We start from the raw sequence: 18050 nt of genomic DNA, 5'->3' as shown, positions 1-18050 counted from the left end.
AATAAGGGTTTGTTGGATGAGGATTGACTCTTTCTTACTTCAGGCAACTTGCTGTCCCTAGGACCTTGGGCCTGAGGCCTTGCTGCAGGTGGAAGGCAGGGGGCTAGCGCTGCCCAGTGTGTGATATATTACAGAGAGCCCTTGTGTGGCGAGAAGTGGGGAACAGTGGGCTGGTGGTGCGGTGGGGTACAGAATGCTAAGCCTCTGGGGATGTGTGGCATGGGTCATCTTATCTTGATGAGTGGCCCTTAAACCCGCTGGGCAAGGGGACTGCTCAGCTGGGGTCCAAGTTCCTGGCCTCCCTGACCCCCGGAGTGGCCTTGCTAAGGTGTTCTGGGAATGGGGATCAAGGGACCCCAGGGATTCTGTCCCTTCTACCTTTTGAGCACAGGTTGGAGGCAGATGCTGGCCCCAAGTCTACAATAAAATTATTCTGAAGTTTCTCCTTTTACAGATATCAGTCCCCCCACCTTGCAGACATGTCTAACAGCAACTGAGTCATGATGGTGGCGGGTGTGTAGGTGGGGGGTAACTGAGCCCATTGATCGAGGGCTGAGACATTCTCCCCACTAATAAACAAGTTAATAAACTCTTCAATGAGGAGGTGGTGATTAATGAACCAATCAGCTTGCCCTGTAATTGGGAAGTGGAATCGGAGGGCGGGTGTGGCAGAGGGAGGTTTGTGGGGTGTGGGAGGCTGGCTCCGGGTCGGCCCTGAGGGACAGTCTCAGGTCCCTCTCTCTTTCACTCTAAATGTAAATAGGGAAGTGACTTCTTTAGGGGTTGTACCCTGAATCCGGGCCTCCCCCAATGCCTTCTGGCTTCTCTGTTTCTCCTCTGCTCCCATTCATCCTCAGACCCCAAATTCCCCAAGGCATGAGAAGGTTCCAGAGAGGCCACCGATTCCCTTTGGGCATTTCACGATCCCTGTCATCTCTCTCTGCCTGGGATCAGTGCATAGAATTGCCCCCCCACCCCCGTCCCCGTCACCACCCCAGCCAGAGCTGCTGTGCCCAGCCCCCATACTCTCAGATATCCCTGTCCCCTTTAGCCCTCAGGGTCCTTGTCTTGGCTCTGACCCTGGGGTTACAGATGCCCTAACCAGCCCCACCCCCCACCTCCGGCTGTCCTTTCCATCCCAAGCATGAGCGCCTGCCTCTTTCTTGCCATGGCCATCTGGAAGAGTGTTCTTTATTTTTGCTGTCCGCTCCCCCAACTGGACCCAGGCTTGTCCCTCTATTTTCCTCTCTGTCCCTATGTCCTGGGAACTCTCCAGACTGGGGCTCTAGAAGGATCGCGGAGTGCCTCCTTCCTTGGTTTGAGCACCCCCCCCAGTGATACTGCTGCTCCCTTCCCCTCAGACTGGGGATCCCCAAGGATATGGCCACGACTCTCCTCTGAGGCTGGGGTTCCTGGAGAACAGGGCTGAACCCTGCCCTTTGGATGAATGATTTTTCTTCTCCCTCTGAGTATAGGGTCCATGTCCCCTCTTCCACATCCATGCTCAGCTGCCCTGGCCTTTCTTCAGGTGTGCGGGGGGCCCCCGAGGCCTGACTAGTTGTTAAGGAACCATTTCCGGAGAGTGCAGATGATTGAACCTGTAAAAAGATGATTGAGGGAGCCTTAGACTCTCCACCTTGAGAGAGCTCTAAAAATAACACCCACGGCCATCTGTCTGAGAGGGTGGAGGGGCTGGCCCACTACCAAGATGGCCCTCCTGCCCTCAGGGGCTGATGGGACACAGGGAAGCCCTGGTGGCTCTGGCCAGGCAGGGGAGGGGGGACCTGGAAAGGGTATTATGGGGACACTCCCCAACAACCCCCTTTTCCCAGTGGGGCCAGGTAGGTACAATGCAGTTGGCCCCAGAAAGGGTAGCAGGCCCCCAAATTAGCCTCCCCTCCCCTGCTCCCATGCCCAGCTTCTGATCCCAGGCCATAAGCCTTTCTGCTCCTCAGCTGAGAGGACCTCTTCCAGTGGCCTGCCCCAGCCCTTTTCTCTGGGTTGAGTCCTGGGTTCCCTCCTCTCTCAGAGCTTCAGTTTCCTTATCTGTAAAATGGGCATAAACTCAGCTCATTGCCTTGTTGTGCGGAAATCCTGTTCTGCCCAGTACACAGCAGGAGCCTAATAAACAGTCGTCCCTTCCTCTTTCTTTCCAAGGCCCTGGGTGCGGATCTTCGCCCCAGACCCCGGTGGAGATGACAATGGGCTGGGGACAGTGGCACGTGCATGGGCAGCCCTGGGATCACTCAACCCCAGAAGACGCCAGTGCCTGAATGACACCTGGGTGGGGATGGGGTGAACTGCTTTGAAGGGGATCTCTGTGCCAGGCCTGCTGGGGCCGGGCTCTGCGTGTGTCCGGCTGGGTGCGAGGGTGCTAGACTCGGCTGCTGTTGCGGGTGGGGCCTCGGCCTCCTCTCAACCCTCTTCCCAACTCTTTAACAGAGAAGGGACATAGTGGGGTGTCCAGAGAGGCCTCTCCTCTAGGACCATAAACCGCAGGTCAAGAGTCAAGGTTATAGCTCCCAGCCCACCTCCAGTAGGAAGAGGCTTTCCCCACATTCGCTCAGCCCAACTTCAAGGTACTGGCGAGCGAGGGCTGAAAAGGTTGTATTTTCCACGGAATGGTCACACGTCTCACTGGCTGGAGGCGAAGTATCCGGGCTACGCCCCTTATTCCCACCCAGAGGCAGGTTAGGGAAGATGTAATCTCATCCCAGCTCTTAGGGGCTGTCCCAGGAGTCTAGAAACGAACGCTTCACTTCCTCAGGAGGCAACACCTGCTCTTGGGGGGCTCTGGGGTGAAGATGGGGCTCAGGGCTCTGTCCAGAATCAGTTTGAGCCCAGTGGCTGCCCCCTCCTCTCCTGCAAGGTGGAGACATCACGCACTGTCTGGGTGTAAGCTCAGCGATCTGGCGGGGGTGGAGGCAAGGAGGAGGAAGGGCCCTCCCCAAGTCTCCAGCTCCCCCCCCACACTCCCCCTCCCTTCCCAGGCCGGGGATATAAGCCCCGCAGGGAAAGCACTGAGCAGAGGAGGAGGCCACAGCCCGACCTGCAGCAGTCCAGCCCTTGGGACTCCTCTCGCCGTCCAGCTGCTCATCTCCGCTTTCAGAGCTGTTGCCGTGAGTGGCCCGGGACCAGGAATGGCCTGGTGCCGGGGAACCCGGGCTGTTTTGTGGGGAAACTGAGGCTGGGATGGTGGAAACGGGCTGAGTGGCCAGCATAGGCTTTATCTCTAACTACGGTTCTGAGCAGCACGAATGGGGGTTGGGGAGGCCGACAGGGCTTATGCCTCTCTGACAGGGAAACTGAGGCAGAGACGGGGCAGTGCCCGAGCACACACGGCGAGCCAGCAGCTGGGCCTCGGCCCATTCACAGTGCTGCACAGGCCGGGGGAAAAGCGGGCCCGACCACAGGCAGCCTCCTGCCGTCGGGTGTCGAGGCTGGGGATGGCCCACGACCCACTGCCCCCTCTCCAGATGGTGACGGTGCGCAGGCCGTGGCCCGCCGTGGCCACAGTGCTGCTGGCTCTGCTCGCCTGCCTGGGGGCGCTGGTCCACGCCTATCCCTCCAAACCCGAGGCTCCCGGCGAAGACGCCTCGCCGGAGGAGCTGAGCCGCTACTACGCGTCGCTGCGCCACTACCTCAACCTGGTCACTCGGCAGCGGTGAGCGCGTGCGCCTGCCGGGCCCGCGGAGGGGTCCCTGGGGCTCCTGCCCCCGCCGCCCCCTCCGCCCGGGGGCGTGCCCGCGCCTGACCCCGCCCCCTCCGTCCCCGCCCCCAGGTACGGGAAACGTGACAGTCCCGAAGCCGTCCTCTTGAAACTGCTCTTCCCCGACGGCGAGGACCGCCGGGTCAAGTCACGGTAAAAGCTCCCCCTGGCCTCACCTCGTGTCCCCTAGTGCTCGGTCCGCGATGTGCGGCCCCACGGAGCCTCACCTGAGCCCCACCACCTAGCGCTTTCCCCAGTCTCTCCCCAGATCCAAGGCCGGCCTCTGAGCCATCCCTTTCCTTTCCTTTTCTTCCTACAGGCCAGAAGGCGCGTACATGTGGTGACGACCCCAAGGCCTCCTGGGAGATGCGCTAACTGCACCGACCTCGTTTGCATGTTTGCTCCTGACCCCGGAACCTGGGTTCGCCTCTCGCTGCCTGCTGCGCCTGGGGGGAGGGGGTGCTGGATGGGGTCTTCATTCCAGTTCTCCGGGCCCCCAGCCCCTGGGCTGGAGGGCTGTGTGTGGTCTTTCCCTGCTCCCCAAATAAAGAGCAAATTTCACTGAAATGGAATGTGTGGGTTTGTATTTCCTTTCCCTTCTCCTTCGTGGAGGTGGCATGCAGGGGGGAGTGGAGGCATCAGAGAAGACTGGGTGCTGTAGACAAAAGGCTCTTCAGGACAGGGCTGGGGGCTCCCTGGGCTCTGAGCTAAGGGAAGACATTATGGCCCAAGCAAGGGACCTCAGTGGCGCTCTCCTGTTGGGCTGGAAGTGGGGCAGGATGAAAGTTCTAGACAAGGGGCAGGGCGGAGCAGGAAGAGGAGCTGGGATAGGATGGAGGACTGGGGTGGAAGGAACACTCAAGGCAGCCTAAAATGGGGGCAGAGGTGCCCCAAAGATGCAGGTGCCCGGGGGCATGGGCTCGGGCAGTTACCCTGAGGAGATGTGCTACTAACCTCCAGGGCAGTAGTGGCTGGGAGTAGAGGTGGGGTCCAAGATGGGACTGTGGAGGAAGTCATTTGGGGGGTGAGGTGGGTGTGGGTGCATGAGGGGGATGAGTCATTTCTAACACCCCCCACTGCCTGGGCACGAGGGGCAATGGCAGTGGGGGGGGGCTGCCCATCCCCTTAGCAGTGCCCTCCCCCACATTGCCGAATTCCCACTCAATGGCTATGTCACTAACTGTGCTTTCCTGGTGACAAGATTATGGGACCACCCTCCAGGGCACCTCCTCCAGCCCCCGTCCTTCCCTAGACTAGACACTGAAGGCTGACGGCACTTGGGATGTCTACACTGGCATCTAACCCAAATCCCTCACCACTCTGTACCGATGACAGAAGAATCCCAGAGCTTGCCTGCAGGCCGATCTTCCCTCACACCCTTCCTTCCCAGCCCCTTTCCTTCAGGAAGCCTGCCCGATTGTCCCTGATCTGCACTCTTCCCTCTGCGGCAGCCCAGCTCATGCGGCCACTGCTCTGTTCTGTCCATGCTGCGGGGCCCGGGCGCCCTTACAAGTCTGAGGAACCCCGGAAGGAAGGGCCTATGTCTCCCCACTCCAACACAGCCCCTTCCGTCTCTGGGCTCTCTCTTGGGCCTCTGGGTCAGCAAGACATGGGCAAGTCCAAGGCAGGGAGCTGGGGGGTGTGGAGGAGAATTAGGTCGAAGCCAAAGCCCCAGGCCCTCCGAGAGGGACAGAAGGTCAGGAAGGCTGCGTGTAGGGGTCTCGCAGGACTGGTTGCAGGGAGGTGGCCAGGGGAGGAGAGAAGATCCTAAAGCTGGCTCCGCCCAGAGCTGCAGGGGAGGCCCCTGCTGGCCACAACCTGCCCTCAGGGGCCTGGGACTCTGCCTCTACCCTCTCTGGTGCTGCCTGCCTCTACCTCGAGGGGGGGCTGGAAGTGGAAGCAGGTCCAGAGCCTGGGGCACATCACCAGCTATGTAGGCTCTGATGCTCTAAGCCTTTGTCCAGGCCACTCTCCAGCCTGCAGAGCCCTTTCCATCCCTTCGGTCTGGAAAATGTCTTCAGGGTAGCGTTCGCCTCCTCCCAGAAGCCTCTCCTGATTTCTTGGGGTAGAGTTGGTGTCTCTGGTTCTCTCTCCCTACCATACTGTCATTAGCTGAGACTCGTTTCCCAAGTCATTTTGCCCCCTCTTCGCCCCTCCCATTCCCACTCCCTCTGCACTAGGAGAGGAGGGATGGGAACACAGAGCGGCGGCCATAAGCTTTGGTGCATTTTGTGCCATCAGAGGAGTGGAACGGCGTGCGCCTGTGTTAGTGTCCGTGGCTGCGTGGCTGGCAGTCTGCCTGGGAGAGCTTCGGTCAGTCTGAGGCCGACGGAAGAGACCCCTGCTGTGAATCCTACACGACCACAGGCATTTCAGTCTGACACGTCTGGTTGACTATCAGGGACATGGGTTCGTCTGTTTGCTTGGAGTATTGAGCCGGTGGATTAACCAGACCCCACCAATGTGGCAGCCGGAGGGGCCTCGGGTGTAATATTAATGGTGACAATAATAGCTACCTTTTGGAAGAAGCACTTCCTCACGCGCTAGACGCTGAGCTATTTGTTTTACACACACCATATTGCTAAGATATTGATTTGGCATTTTCAATAGAGGCAGAATCAGCAGTGGCTTAAAAGAGACAGAAGCTTCTTTCTCTTTTATATAAAATTCAAGTGGCATCTGGGGAGTCAACAGCTCCCTTCCCCAAGGATGTCCAAAAGCCCAGGATCCTATTTTGTGGCATCTCCGATTGAAGATGGCCCATGACCGTCTCCGTGTTCCAGTCAAGGGGGAGAGAGGGATGGGGAAGGTGCGGGCGTGCTGTCACTGTGCTGGGTCGCAGTGACCCCGAGACTTAGCAGCTTCAAGCAACCTTTTCATGTCACTCATGGTTTTGTGGGTCAGGCTTGGGAAGGGCTCAGCTCGGCACCTGCCGCTTGGAGTCTTTCATGCGGTGACAGTGAGAGGCTGGCTGGGGCTGCTGTCGGTTGAGGGCACCCCTGGGGTTGATGCCCAAGAAGGCCCCCTTGCACGTCTGGTGGACGCTGCTGGCTGGGGGCTCGGCTGCATCTGATGACCCTGCACCTACGTGTGGTGGCCCCTCTGGCACAATATTGCAGGGGGTGGAGGTAGTTGGACCTACATGGTGGCTGGCTCCCTGCCAGGGTGAGAACCAGGAGGAGGCAGCAAGGCTGCTGGATTCCTAGGGCCGCTGTGAGAAAAGACCACAAACTGAGTGATTTTGAAGCAGTTCTGGAGCCCAGAAGTCTGAAGCCAAGGCTTTGTCAGGGCTGTGGGGGAAGGGTCTGTTCCAGGCTCTCTCCATGGCTTATCGATGGCTTCCCTATTTCTTCACCTCGTCTTCCCTCTCTGCATGTCTCTTTCCGTGTCCAAATCGCCCCTTTATTTAAACACAGCAGTCAGGGTGCCTGGGGGGCTTAGTTGGTTGAGCATCTGACTTTGGCTTCAGTCATGATCTCCCGGTTCGGGAGTTCCAGCCCTGCACTGGGCTCTGTGATGATGGCTCAGAGCCTGGAGTCAGCTTGGGATCCTGTGTCTCCCTCACTCTCTGCCCCTCCCCTGCTCACACTCTTTCTCTCTGTCTCTCAAAAATAAATGTGAAAAAAAAGTTAGAAACATAAAATAAACACAGCAGCCATATTAGAGTAGGGGTCCACCCTGCTCTGCTCTGACCTCATCTTAGTTACATCTGCAATGAGCTTATTTCCAAATAAGTTTGCATCCTGAGGTACTGGGAGTTAGGACTTTGACACATGAATTTGGGGGTAAGGACACCATTCAACCCATAAACAACCACCTTTTATTATATATATATTTTTTACTTTTTTTAAATCTTTATTTTTGAGAGAGAGAGAGAGAGGCAGAATGTGAGTGGGGGAGGAACAGAGAGAGGAGACACAGAATCCAAAGCAGGCTCCAGGCTCCGAGCTGTCAGCACAGAGCCCGGCGCGGGGCTTGAACTCATGAACCGCAAGATCATGACCTGAGCCGAAGTTGGCTGCTTAACCAACTGAGCCACCCAGGCACCCCTCAGACCCCTTTACGGACGGCAGCTGTGCTTGCCACTCTACTGCCAAGGCCCCCAAGCTTGACTATGATGGAAAGAGGAGAGAGTGGGGGTTGGGGCCACTCGTGTTATCTGTTCCAGACACGATCTCTTTTGAACATCATCTGACAATCATTTGGGTCCATCTCTTCCTCAAGTAGATGGGAGTCCCGAGGTCCTGAGACAGGGAGAAGCCTGCAGGAAGTCATAGAGTTGGGGACAGAGGTAAAAGAGCCCGTTGTGTGCTAGTCCTGATTCCACTAGCCGTTAGGGCGAAACTCTTGTGCCTGAAACACCAGGCTCCGCATAGCACACCCTTCCTCCTCCGACAGCATCTCCCACATTCCTCAGTGTGTCCCCCCAACTGCTCAGTCCCACTGCCACGTCCCCACGTCTGCGAAATAGAATTCTCCCACCATCCACAAGTCCATCTCAAGCCTCATTTCCTCTAGGAACTTCCTCTCCTGGCCCGACCATCTCTGGAGTCTGAACCTGAGCGGTCACACAGGGCTCTTCTCCGTGAGTCCTTTCGATGGCAGGGGCCTCAGAGACAAAAGATCTGAATTTGAGTCCTGTCTGTCATGGGCAGCCATGTGACTTTGGCCTCATCACCTCATTCCACTGCACACACTTCTTCACTGGCTATACGGGGAGACTTACACCTTGAATGACAATAGTAAGAGTGCGCTACTTTAAGTGAAGTCAGAGAGGTTATGTGTTTTGCCAAAGGTCACACAGCTGGTGAGCGGCGGAGCTAATGAGGAGTGACAGCTGAATGTACAGCCAGGTCAGCTTGGCACAGGCTGGCATAGGCTTATTCACACCCTCTGTCATTCTTTACTCTCCTACTCAACTTCTATCCCTTCTCCAAACTGCTGTCACAACTCTCCCTTCCATTTACCCCAAGGGGAAAACCCTTCCTTCCCCATCCAGCCCCCCTTTCGGAAAAATCTAGGTCAACAAGGATAAGATCTGCTTTTGCAGGTGCTGTGGGCGGGGAGGGAAAACTAGAGAATTCTGTGCTGCAGGGGCCCTGGATGCAGACAGAGTCTCCCAGGAAGAGAGAAGTGGGGGCAGAGTCCAAACTCCTCATGAGTGACCTGTGCCACTGGTCAGGCCTGAGTTGATTTTGGGAGCGTGGGAAGGGGGCTCAAGGTGTGTGTGTGTGTGTGTGTGTGTGTGAGAGAGAGAGAGAGAGAGAGAGAGAGCGCTATCCTCAGCCTAAGGGTTTCTTCAGGGAATAGGAGGCCCCTGGGCTCCTGGCATCTGGGGGCAGCCGCCTTCCCATACCTCTGCTGCCACCCGGTGCAGGAATAAGACATCAGCCTACAAGCTGGGCCAGGCTGCCTTGGAGGCCCTCTAGTGAGAGGTGTGGACAGAGGATGCAGGTCAAATTCCTGCCCTGCAGTCCGGATGCCTACGTAGGGACCCCCATCCCACTTGCTACCACACTCTCGGCCTCACCCTGTGACCCCATGTGTTCGTCCCTGGGGTGTCCCTGGCCTGCTTTCAGCAGAGCTGTCACCCCACCCCCACCGCTGCCCAGTGGCCATCCTCCCCATCCTAGAGGTCATGGGGCTGGGCAGGAGGACAGGGGACCATTTCATTGTCCTTCGGTCTGCCTGCAGGTACGAACGTGGGGTCCCCTCTGAGCGGGGCTCCGCGGCGAGCCTTCGGACATATGAAGAGGAGTGAGCAGCCTGGCTCAGTTCTGGAGGTGGCCGCACGCTCAGAAAATGGAATGACCTCGTCTTCCTCCTTGTCCCAACATCGCCGAGAGGACCCTGAAGGGGAATCTGTGGTTTGCAAAGGAGAAAACTGAAAGCTATGGGTTCGGCGGACATGGCGGAATACAATTCATTTCTTAGGCACAAGACAAAGCTCTAAGTGGCCCTGGCACTCAGGTCAATCCCCAGATCTACCCTCTGTCCGGAGGGGCTCAGTCCTGACAAGGGGTAATGGCCGCAACAGGTCCCACCAGGCTGTGATCTTGCGGGAGGCCAGACCCTCCAAACCAGGGGTGGAGCCTGGCACCCCCTGGTGGCACAATGCAGCCTCTGCAGCCTCATCACCCTTGGTTTGCAAAATGGACCCGGGGGCCTGGGCTCGCCCAAGCAGACCCACCTCCAAATTCGCTTTTGGGATGTAAGCTGTCTTCCAGTGAAGCATTATTGTTCTTCTTGTTACCAGAAATAGGAATTGAGAGAAACATGGGGCGCCTGGGTGGCTCAGTCAGTTAAGCGTCCGATTTTTGGTTTCAGCTCAAGTCATGATCTCACAGTGGTTTGTGAGTTCGAGCCTGCGTTGGGCTTATGGAGCCGTCTTGGGATTCTCTCTCTCCCTCTCTCTCTGCCCCTCCCCGACTAGCGCACGCTCTCTCTCTGTCTCTCTTGGAATAAATAAAAACTTAAAAAAAAAAAAAAGAATTGAGAGAAACAAGGCAGAACACTGACATTTACTGAGATTTGCTTTATCCTATCTTGAGGAAAATAAAAATTCAGAGAGGCTAAAAAGGACTCTTTCCCAGGCTGGCACCAAGCCAACGGCAGAGCCAGGACCTGGATGTCTAAGCCCATCAGATCCTTGGGGTGATGACACCTCCAGTCCTCACACCCCCTACTAGTCATCTCACACAACACGCACACTTCTGGTGTCTTGAACCCGGGCAGCTGAGCCTCAGGAGCAAAAGGTCCTTTACTCCCTACTCAGGCTTCAGCGTGTCATTGACACCCAGCCAGTTACTGCTCCTGGGCCTGAGCTGGGGAGGGGGCTGGGGTTGAGGAAGGGGCGATTAGCAGGGCAGACCTGGCGGCTTCTGGGGGTGGAGGGGAAGCAGTGCTGCTGGGATTGTGCGGGTGGGATTCTAAGCCGGAACTTGAGTTCTAGACAGCCGTGTGGTCTTGGGCAGGTGTCTTCACCCCTGTGAGCCTCGGCCAAAACATGGGAAATTGTAACAATACTTTGACAGCCCCACTTAGGAAAAAGAGTCCAGATTTTGGAGTTCGATTTTGTTTTGTTTTATTTTATTTTATTTTATTTTATTTTAACTTTTTAAAAATTTATTTCTGAGAGAGAAAGAGAGAGAGAGAGAGACAGCATGAGCAGGGGAGGGTCAGAGAGAGGGAGACACAGAAACCGAAGCAGGTTCCAGGCTCTGAGCTGTCAGCACGGAGCCCGATGTGGGGCTCGAACCCACGAACCGTGAGAGCATGATCTGAGCCGAAGTCGGACGCTTAACCGACTGAGCCACCCAGGCGCCCCACTGATGTTGTTTTAAACTCTGGATTTGCCAAGGACGAGTTAGGTGACCTGAGGCTAGATACTTAATATCTCTGAGTTCGTTTCTGAATCTGCACAAGGAGTTTGTTGCAGGGACTCAGCGAGGAGATTGGGCTTGGAGCACGTTGGAAAATTTGAGGCTTAACAACTGCTGGTTTTATTGGTGCCTGGGGACGGAGCTCTGGGGAAATGCGTCTGGCACCGGCTACCCTCATGCAGATCCGATTCCCCTGACCCCAGTCACAACGGTGCTCGAGCTCACACTCAACACGGGCGGGGAGTGGGCTTCGCGCTGCCTAGGCCCCCACTCCTTCCCACACTGCCTAGTTACCTAAGGATCCGCTCCTGTTCCCACTTGGTTCTAGACACGGCCTGGAAAGGAAGTCCAGACTCTGTCCTGAAGTCTCCCAGCCACAGCCTCAATCTTACATGCTGAGGGATTTCCTTTGAGAATTCCAGTTACTCCCTGGGAGGCCTGGGGAGCTGTCCCAGGGCCTTCCACCGGAGCCCTTCAGTCATCCTGGGGTCCTGGAACCCACCAACCTCTGGTGCCCAGAGGCGGGAGGGGGCCCACAGGAGACTTACCGCGGTTCACTGTTACGCCACTGGTCCGGCACCCACAACGCTGCCCTGCCCCCCTCCCAGGCCTGGCCCCAGTGCTGGCGTTGTGGGTACCAGGGAGACGGTGGGAGGAGGGGTGAAGGCAGGGGAGCGAGAGAGGCTGACAGGAGGCGGGGACTCTGGGGGGGCTGAGGACTATAAAGGGGGTACGGCTGAGGGCCAGGGCACCCATCAGCGCCCGCTCACTCAGGACTCAGGGTAAGTGGTCTCCGCTGGGGTTTAGGCCAGCCTCTGCAGGCTCCTTGAGCCTGGGGGGTGGGGCAGGGAGGACTTGCTGTTTTGCAGAGCAAGGGTGGGTGTCGCGAGGTCTGAGGGCCTGCTTGGGGCTGGCTCTACATCTGGCTCTACATCTGGAAGACCAGTCTGCTGACTAGAAGGCAGAAATGGTGTGTGGGGAGTGGGTGGTGGCCATGCGCACAAATGTGAGTACTGTGACCTCGTGGGTGACGGGGTCCGAGTGTGCAACCATGTCTATTGGCTAAGGGTGACACAGGCAACGGCGTCCTCCCTGGGACCTGTACCTGGATGTCTACCGTGGTGGGGGAGGGGGGTGGCAGACCCATAGGGGTGGGTTTCCCTCCTTGAGTTCCCAAGTTCATTCTGTGTGCTCCCATTCAGTCGGTGAGCACCCACCGCGTCTCCTCCTCAGACCGCGTCATCCCACCCTGTGTCTGTCTCCTCTGAGCCACAAGGCCCTGGATGTCACCAGTCCTGGGTCTCCTGTCTCGTGTCCCCCACCTTCTCTGCCTCGACTGTGCCAAGGGCCTGGCTGAGGTCTGGCTGCTGGGCAGCTCATGGCCCAGCCGGCCGTGCTCACTGGGGACAGTGTCTAGCAGGTGGGGCAGTCGGGTCCAAATAGCCCTTCACTCTGCCTCTTCGTCCCCAGGCTTGGAGAAATGGGCGATGGGTCCCGGGTTCGGGCAAGCGGGCTCTGTTCTGCCTCTACCTGCCCGCTCCTTGTTCCGCAGATGCCTGTCGCCGGCCGCTGCCTCTTGCTGCTGCTCCTGTCTGCCTGTGTGGCTCTGTTGCTGCAGCCACCGCTGGGTGCCCGGGGGGCCCCGCTGGAGCCAGTGTATCCGGGGGACAATGCCACGCCGGAGCAGATGGCCCAGTACGCGGCTGAACTCCGCAGATACATCAACATGCTGACCCGGCCCAGGTGTGCGCGAGCGAGAGGGAGCGAGACCCCCGTCCCTGCGGCCTGGCCCACGAGCCCAGCCCCTTCCTTGCTCTTGGGGAAAAGTCTCTACTGGCCCTGGGTGGGATGGTGCCCAAGGGTGGGCATGAGGCCGGCGGGCTGGCCCCTGGGCACGGGTCTTCCCGCCCCCTGCCTCTCCCCTCCCAGGTACGGGAAAAGGGACCGAGAAGAAACACTGGACATCTTGGAGTGGGGCTCCCCCCATGCAGCTGCCGCCAGGTAGGTTTGCTTCCCCCCGTGTGTGCCCAGTTCCCTGGGGCTGAAATGGGGGTGGGGGAGGGGAGAACACAGGCCCAGGGCTGGCCTGACGTGTCCACCTCCACTATATCCTGCCCTCCCCTCATAGGGAACGCAGCCCGATGGACGGGTAATGCCACCGCCTGCTTCCTCTGACTCCAAGGGCAGTGCTGGCCCAGCTCTCCCCTCTGTGCCCTTGGCAGTGGCCAAAGCTCGCTCCCTGCTCCCTCTCCCCGCCCTCCCCCCCCCCAGACTAAATAAAGCAAATCAAAGTCATAGCATCTCTGTGTCTCTGTGGACCCCTTTGGGGGCAGGGGCAGGCCGCATGCTCAGGAGAGAAAGGAGGAGGGGAGGGAGGCAAAGAAGGGAAAGGAGGGTATTGTCCATAATCCAGAACATCTGTAGGGGCCTCAGAGCCCTTTGGCTACTCTTCCCCACCTCACAGAGGGGCGGGCCCAGGGGGAGGCAGGGACTCCCTCAAGGCCACTCAGCAAGTCAGTGAGGCTTGAATCTTCCCATTTCAACACTTCAGACTTTCCTGGTCAACAGTCTGATGACAGCCCTGTCCCTAAACATACCCTCTCTCCCACCAATTCTTTCCTCTTGCCCAGGCAACAGGTGAAGTACTAATTTATACTAAAGTGTCCTTGACACAGGGGCAGGGGCAACGGCCCAGGCCTGTGGAATGACTGGGGCTAAGTCACCAGTTGCATCAGTAGCATCAGAGCCACCCTCCCCTGGACCGGTCAGAGACGTGTCACTATGAATGTTCAGTAGAAGCACGGCTCATCGGGGTGGGGGCGGGGGGAGCATGGGGCCCAGCAGAAGCACGGGCCAGTGACGGGGAGGGATCTGGAGACGGAGTCGTGTGCAGACTGTTGGGAAAAGGCGCATTCAGCCCTCCCAACAATCCGGTGGGTGAGGGAGATACTGTTATCTTCATTCTCCAGAGGACGAAACCGAGGCTCAGAGTGGTGCAGCCCCTCATCCAAGACCCTGCACAGATAGCAAGCTAATAATACGGGGCCACGGCACTGACTATAGAATCAGTTGCACTTGGGTCCGATTCCAGGATCCGCCACTTCCTGTCTGTGCGCTTTGGGGCAGGGGGATAACCTCTCTGAACGTCAGCTTCCTCATCCGTAGAGCAGGAGAAATGACAGGGTGGCAGTGAGCGTGACGCGAAATAACGTGTAGAAAGCACTTAGCGTGGTCCTCGACCCTGGTAGGTGCTTAGTAAATGAAGAAACGTGTGTTTCAAACACGTGAAGCTGCGCTTTCCAGAAGAGGGTGACTCCACTCGGCTCCTGGATGCGGCTCCAGAGGGCGGGCTTTTGGTGACAACGAGGAACCCTCTTAGAAGAACCAGAAACGTAGAGAGGACTCATCCTAAGAAGTAGTGGAGTCCCGGTGTAGGACCTGGTGTAGCCGCTGCAGGAGGGGTGGCCGCTGGGGACGTTCGGCCTTCTGGAAGGAGGCTGGATTAGCTGAGAGTCCCAGCCACCCCCCAGGAGTCCGGTCTGTGGCTTCCACGCTCTGGTTCCAGAGCCTGAGGCCCCGGATCTTGCCCCAGGGAGGCCTGCACTGAGGATGAGGCTCGGGTCAGGTGGCGTTCTCCAGCCCCTGCCCTTCTTGGGCACCCTGAGTAGGTGGGGATGGGGTAGTGTGTGTGTGTGTGTGTGTGTGTGTGTGTTGTGTGTGACAGAGAGAGACAGAGAGCAAGAGAGACTGGGAGGGAGGGAGTGTGTCTCTTTCCCTTTGCCTGGGGCTGGAACCACCTGTCATAGCAGAGGTGGGTCCTGAAGAGACAATTAGAATCAGTTCCTGGAGGAGCGCCTGGGTGGCTCAGTCGGTTAAGCGTCCTAACTTCAGCTCAGGTCACGATCTCACAGTTCGTGGGTTTGAGCCCTGCGACAGGCTCTGTGCTGACAGCTCAGAGCCTGGAGCTTGCTTCGGATTCTGCGTCTCCCTCTCTCTCTGACCCTCCCCTGCTCACGCTGTCTCTCTTTCTCTCTCTCTCAAAAATAAATCTAAAAAACATTTTAAAAAATTAAAACAAAATCAGTTCTTGGAATAGCCTCTTTCGCCTCCAGACATGTTCCGCCGGAAGTGATGGGGTTGTGGATCTGGCGGATGACAGGGTCCACCTTCTTGGGCTCAGCACCTCACACTGACCCCAAGACAGAGACATCACAAACGTGTTTCCCCTCAAGCCTGGCTGTGTCTGGAATGTGTGAAAGTGAAACCAGGCCCTAAAAAGGCACCGGGCTGGAGGGGACGCAGCTATGAGGCAAATGCAGGGCGGGGGGTGATTCTCAGCCCCGAGAGGGGGGATGGGAGCGGGCTGGTTTCAGCAGAACAAAGTCTGAGTTTGGATGACGGGGGTGGAAGCCCCAGAGTTTTCTCTGGCAGCTAAGGGGATCGGCTCTGAGCAGGGAGAAAGGTAGACACTTCCCGGGGGCAGGAATTAGGATCCCGCTCAGGACACACTTGCCCTTGCCACTGTCCCTGCCAGGCCCTCCGATGGCCACCAGCCCCCAGACGGGAGTAGTGCCACCCTCACCCCCAGCTTCTCACAGGCCCTGGCTGCGCTCCTCCCTGTTGCCCTGCTCTGGTCATTGCCAGATGGGCTGAGGAGGACCCGCAGGAAGAAGCAGGACATTTTACCCTGAGGGGCAAGCACAGGCACTGCGGCTTGTTCCGCTGCCAACACAGACATCCGGGCTAGCATCAAAGCTTGTGTGTGTGGTTGGAGAGAAGGTCGTGGCTGAAGCCCCTCCTATGAGGTTGCTGAGACCCACTCCTCTCACCTCTGCTCGCCCTCTAGTTACAGACCCCTCTCCCCAGGGAGCGTATGTGTGTAAGGTGCGGGCAGGTGACTGGGCTGCAGGGAGGAGGCGGGGAAGACCTGCAGTCTTTTTTTCTCACAGCAGGCACTCCAGGGTCCCCTCTCCCCCTTGAAGGACAGGTCCCCTTCTGCCTATAGCCCCCAGAAGTCACTCCCCAGAAGTCACCAAAGCAGTAGAAAGATTTCTCTTTATTGTTCTCACTGGGGGTGGGGGAGGTGGACAGGCAAGAGGTAAGGCTCCCCGCGGAATACAAAGCCGGTCAGCGAGGAGGCTTGAGCCAGGCATCTGGAGGTGGAGGCCCAGCCTGGAGAAGGAAGTCCCTGTGGCCCTGATATCCCGCCTCCCCCGCACCCCCCCCCAGCCCCCTCAGGATTTCCTGTCCCTCCAGCCCAACCTGCCCCCAGCTCTGCGGCTCGGATCCAGCCTGCCCAGGCTCTCCTACCTGGGGCCCTGGGAGGGGGTCAGCGGTTGGGGTTTCCTGGTGTTCTGCTGGGGGGTCGTGGCATTCGCTGGTAGCGGTTTCACAGTGTTTGCTGGTGGGGTTTCTGCGGTGGTCGCGGCATTCTTGGGGTTTTTTAAGTATTTAGGTTTCTTGCTGTCCTTCGACTTCACGCTGGGGAACTCGTCTTTGTACAGATCACCAGGCGGCCAGGAACCATGGGTGGGGGTGCGGGTGGCGTCCGCTTTCTCACCCCACCCCGCCCTCTCTCCCTCCCTCCCGCTCTCTCCCCCGCCCACCTGCTGTTGAAGAGCTTCTCCAAGTACTTGTTGAAGTGGGCGAAGTTGGACAGCCACTCGGCCGCCCGAGGCCCGGGGGGGCTGCGACACTTGCAGCTCCTCCCCCCGAGGGCGTCCCGGGGGCCGCAGCAGCGGCTGCACCCTGCACAGCAGGGCCAGCACGCACGCGCAGCGCAGAGCAGGCGTCTGGGGAGGGGAGAGCAGACAGAGTCGCCGAGTGTCACGTGACCTCCCTTCCCGCCCGGGGGGGACCCGTGGCTGGGTGGCTGAGCCCGGCACCTGCGCTCACGTTCCGGGGCGCGCGGCTCCCTCCGGGACGCACACAGGGACTGCCCGGTGCCCGCGTGTCCCGGCCGAATGGTATGCAGTGGGACATGCGCAGTGATGCACATAAGCGCACGAAGCACCGGGGACACCCGGAATGGAGGGGATGAACGGGGTGGGGGGCGTGGCGCACCTTCAGATGGACCCAAGAAGGCTGCATGGAGCCACGGGTCAGCTCCCTAACGTCGCCCACGTCTTCCGCAGCTCCTTGCTCACCCCACTCCAGCCTCTCTCGCCTCCTTGCTGCTCCTCAAAAAAAAAAAAAAAAAATTCCGGGCGGTTCTCTGCCTGGAGGACTTCCTCCAGGTCTCTGCGCGGCCAACTTCCTCCCCTCCTCTCGCAGCGGCTCAAAATCAACCTCCTAAAAGGGTCCTACGCTGATCCCCTATTTAAAGTTGCAACCCATCCCTTCGTCTTGTTCTACGTTCCCCCTCCATCTCACCGTTCACTTACTATATTCAATATTTTAAAAATTGTCTTCATCTCTCCCAAGAGGCACACCGCCCCTCCCCGCCCCAGCTACTCCCCCGTCAGTGTAAGCACCATCACACCTGAGCTTTTTGCCTGTTTTGCTCACTGATGTAGCACAAGCACCTAGAACAGTGCCGGACGCTTCACAGGTGCTCAACAAAACATGTTAAATGAATGACCAATAGGGGCTCCTGGTTACTCAGTCGATTAAGCGTCTGACTTCGGCTCAGGTCATGAACTCACGTTTGTGAGTTCCAGCCCCTATCAGGCTCTGTGCTGACCGGTCAGAGCCGGGAGCCTGCTTCAGATTCTTTTTTTTTTTTTTTTTTGGTTGTTACAAATAGTTTATTGTCAAATTGGTTTCCACATAACACCCAGTGCTCATCCCAAGTGCCCTCCTCCATGCCCATCCCCCCTCCCCCCCACATCCATCAGTCTTCAGTTTTTGTTGAGCCTGCTTTAGATTCTGTGTCTCCCTCTCTCTCTGCCTCTCCCCTGCACCTCCCCTGCTTGCGTTCTGCCTCTCTCTCAAAAATAAATAAATATTTTTAAAAAATG

The 18050-nt window shown here is 57.9% G+C and overlaps 2 protein-coding genes across 3 annotated transcripts in view; both read left to right on the top strand.

Annotated features, from left to right (window-relative positions):
* Positions 1 to 4255, top strand: part of PYY (peptide YY) — a 50643-nt gene extending 46388 nt beyond the window's left edge. For both annotated transcript variants that reach the window (XM_039220921.1, XM_039220922.1), the window contains 4 exons: positions 2991 to 3119; positions 3477 to 3664; positions 3782 to 3862; positions 4029 to 4255. In XM_039220921.1, coding sequence (XP_039076852.1) covers positions 2991 to 3119; positions 3477 to 3664; positions 3782 to 3862; positions 4029 to 4053 — 423 coding nt within the window. In that variant the 3' untranslated portion in view covers positions 4054 to 4255. The remainder of the gene's footprint in view (positions 1 to 2990; positions 3120 to 3476; positions 3665 to 3781; positions 3863 to 4028) is intronic.
* An 8388-nt stretch (positions 4256 to 12643) lies between these two features.
* On the top strand, positions 12644 to 15782 carry PPY (pancreatic polypeptide). Its single transcript, XM_039220885.1, has 3 exons — positions 12644 to 12834; positions 13021 to 13092; positions 15626 to 15782. Exons 1-3 carry the CDS (start codon positions 12644 to 12646, stop codon positions 15780 to 15782), a joined length of 420 nt encoding a protein of 139 aa, XP_039076816.1.
* The last annotated feature ends 2268 nt before the right edge of the window (positions 15783 to 18050 follow it).

Source organism: Hyaena hyaena, unplaced genomic scaffold, assembly GCF_003009895.1.
Source record: "Hyaena hyaena isolate Hyena2069 unplaced genomic scaffold, ASM300989v1 scaffold_925, whole genome shotgun sequence".
NCBI lineage: Eukaryota > Metazoa > Chordata > Mammalia > Carnivora > Hyaenidae > Hyaena > Hyaena hyaena.
The sequence above is the reverse complement of the archived record's forward strand: the minus strand, read 5'-3'. Positions and strand labels throughout refer to the sequence as shown.

Excerpts from the sequence above, each read along its gene's own strand:
- PPY (XM_039220885.1), top strand. The coding sequence starts at position 12,644 with ATGCCTGTCGCCGGCCGCTGCCTCTTGCTGCTGCTCCTGTCTGCCTGT. Across the intron at positions 12,835-13,020 it reads AACATGCTGACCCGGCCCAG|GTACGGGAAAAGGGACCGAG; the intron begins GTGTGCGCGAGC and ends CTCCCCTCCCAG. Across the intron at positions 13,093-15,625 it reads CCCCATGCAGCTGCCGCCAG|GCCCTCCGATGGCCACCAGC; the intron begins GTAGGTTTGCTT and ends TGTCCCTGCCAG.